The following is a 3,275-nucleotide window of genomic DNA, read 5'->3' as shown; positions in this document are numbered from 1 at the left end:
CAGACGGGTTGCTGTTGTTTGGATCACTCCTCATTCCTTTTGCTTTTCCGTAAAGAATGGATTAATTTAGTGATAACCTGGGTGGCATTTTCAGGTGCTTGACACTTTGTAGAGATGTGTCCGTCTTCTCCACACCGGTAGCAAAAGTAATTTTCCATGTTCCTTAAGGGCTTGGATCGCTGCTGGACTGAAGCATGCGGTTGGGGTAACTGGGCATGACTAGCTGAACTACTTGAACTAACACTCATTACTACTAGCTGCTGTTGCAGCTGAAGAACTTGCTTTCTCAAAGACTGAACTTCAGAATCCTTTGTTACTCCTTTGTGATCGGAGGGGCTTGTTTTACACAGCTTGGTGCTGGATTCTAACATCATGGAGGATGCTGGTAGGCTATTCAAGCGGTCACTTTTGAGCTGAGTCCTTAGTTCTTGAATTTCTGCTTTAAGTTCTCGCACAAAAGCTGGACAGTTATTCCCCTCGTCCTGCAAGTGTATGTCTAGTGACTTCAATTTCTTCAGCCTCCCTAATCTCATTCAACAGGCTCAGGAAAGTTGGTGGGTGTTCTTTTCTCTCCCTTAACCTCAATTGCAAAAGCATCATATCAGATTTGACGGCTCCACGAATCGGTTGGTCCACTCTTGCCTTGTCAACATTGCCAGGAGACAGTCCACCTCTTTGCACAACTTTTGTCAGTGATTTTTCAACCCTTCTCAGAAAATCAGAAAGTGTCTCACCTGGACGCTGTCGAAGAAGCCGAAAAGCGAAATACAAATCCTCTCCGGACTCCAAGGAGCCAAAAGTACTTTCCACAGCTTCAAGGTACTGCTGCGAGCTGGCATCAGGACTGGACATACGGACAGCTTTAATGATTTCTAGGGCTGGTCCCTTTAAGCTTTCCACAATTCTTCTACGTTTCTCTTTCTCTGAGCATTCACATTCAGTTATCATCATCTTAGCTTGCTCCATCCAGTGTTCCATGGTTTCTTCTCCTGTGGGAGTCGGAACAATACCAGAGAAGGTACGTAAACGACGGTAAGCATTGCTATCACTTGGTGGTCTTATGGTTTTCTCTAGGATCTCACCCACTGCAAGAATAATTGACTCAGGGGAACTGGGACTTGCACTCAGTGGAGGAAATAGTGCTTGTAGATCTGTCATGGACTTCCCTTCATCCCGAAGAAACTGGGAGAGCTTGTCAGCAAATCCTGAGGGAACAGTACCTGTTGGGGTATTTTCAACGCCCGTAATTATCCTCCAGGTCTCATCATCGGTGGGCTTTAGTTCTGTGGGGCAGCTTGTGGGGTCTACAGACTCTCTGCATTCACACAGCACAAGTAGGGTATCTGGAGAGGCTCCACATCTTGTGTCTCGAACGCGCACTCTTCCAAAAGCTTTCACACTCTCGGCTACTTCTTCAATGCGTGCAATCTCAGTTGATCTGGGTACACTTGTTAGCATCAAGGAGTGAGCAAGGTCAATCCCGGCCTCTCTGCACCAGTCAGCAAGTTCACTTTGAGGAGGAGGGTTACTTCTGTGAGACATTTTCAACAAGAAGCTGTTAAATGCACCAAATGTCTGTTTTCTTCTCAGGGATCAAGGAGTATTGACACGTGTTTATTTCTCTCTTCTGAAAGGTACCAGGGAGGGAAAGAAAAATCCCAGACAAGCCCCCACTTTATGTAGCGCCCCCTGCCCTCCTAGGTATGTCCTGACCTAAGTTCTAATGGGTGGAGCACCGGGTTCCTTTTATTGGTGTCTCTCGACTATAATTTAAGCCCCCATCTCTGATACCACATTTTGGAGAGAGTTATTAGTTTCCTAAATAACTAATCTGAAACACGTATCCAAAAGAAATGATTTATTTAACCATCAGAACAAAATAATAAAAATAATAAGGAAAATACAATATATAATTATATTTATAGATATATATTAATAGGATGATATAAATATCAGATATACATGTTCAGATGATATATATTAGCAATAACCAATAGGTAATTTCAATATGAATAAGTACAGGTATTAATATTCAATACTGGTAAACCAGTAATACATGGATTAGAATACTCAGAAAATCCCTTAGGGAAATATACCCAAGTTTACAAGTCTCAACACCTTTTCGTTTCTCTTATTTGGCACTATATGTACACTCTTTACAGCACAAACTGAGAATTATCAGTGAATAATAAATCCACTTAATTCACTTACTACTTAGGGTACTGATATAACACTGGTAATCCAAGTAACAGGTTTCAGCATTTTATGAACTGTAACCGTAAACTAAATATACAAAAAAAAAAACAATATATAAACAGTGGGCCCACTCACACCATAAACACACTCAAACCCAACCCCGACGCAGGCCTGATTCGTTGCTTGAGTACGTATTGGCCTTTAAAATGCAAAATGGCCTCTTCACTCTTCAGTGAGCTAAAATAAGACCAATAAGCAGTACCTGTAAGTCCATACGCGGTCCCGATTTTCGTCAAACCCGGCTCACACCAACTCCACTAACAGCCATCGCTCCCTCGCTGCCAGAGGAACACCCAACACTCCCGGTGGCTGGGCGTGCTATCCGATTGCGGCTGTACAGTCCCTCATTATCAGAGGACCTGTGAGCACTTCCGGTGGCTCAACAGGGCTATCTGATCTCCTCTTACACTTCCCACATCGACTGTTTTACTTGAAAACAGCACGATGAATAATATAAAATAAATTTAATGTTACAATCTTTCTAACTGAAATCGCTGTATATTCACCCAGGCCTCAATGTCTTTCACTCGAAAACAAATCAAAATAAACCGGGCAAACACATTTCCTGTGTTCAATCAGACACTTAACTAAACAAAAGACTTATCTGAAAAAATATGAAGGTTTAACTCAAATTTTTTGGGTTATTAAAATGGTAGATTTCAATTAGAACCAACCCTTTTGCACACCTATTCTATTATCGCCTCTCCTCTCGTCTTCTTTTTTCCTCCGATCTCCGGATAAACCAATCACATCAGACTCACATATATTGGAGGTGGGCATTAACTAATAAACATCCAATCAAACAGGAATCGATCTAACCTGATAGCGAAACCCACGTTTTTGTTCAAGTACATATCAACCAACCCTTAGAGTTTCACTCATTCTCTTAAAGGGGACACGCACTTATACCAGCTCTTTGTAGAAAATGCATAGTAAAACATGTAAAAGGACTAATCTTAACAGAATATGGTTATGTTGACTTACTTTCACTAATAACCTACATGGCTATTACAAATTAG

At 41.6% G+C, this 3,275-nt stretch overlaps 1 protein-coding gene across 1 annotated transcript; it reads right to left on the bottom strand.

The window, feature by feature from the left end:
- Positions 1-468: 468 nt before the first annotated feature.
- Positions 469-1,861, bottom strand: LOC122143634 (paraneoplastic antigen Ma1 homolog). The gene has a single exon (XM_042754196.1). The coding sequence runs from the start codon at positions 1,540-1,542 to the stop codon at positions 469-471; it is 1,074 nt and encodes a 357-aa protein (XP_042610130.1). The 5' UTR covers positions 1,543-1,861.
- Positions 1,862-3,275: the final 1,414 nt, after the last annotated feature.

The sequence above is a fragment of the Cyprinus carpio genome, unplaced genomic scaffold (assembly GCF_018340385.1).
Source record: "Cyprinus carpio isolate SPL01 unplaced genomic scaffold, ASM1834038v1 S000006473, whole genome shotgun sequence".
Classification (NCBI taxonomy): Eukaryota; Metazoa; Chordata; class Actinopteri; order Cypriniformes; family Cyprinidae; genus Cyprinus; species Cyprinus carpio.
The sequence above is the reverse complement of the archived record's forward strand: the minus strand, read 5'-3'. Positions and strand labels throughout refer to the sequence as shown.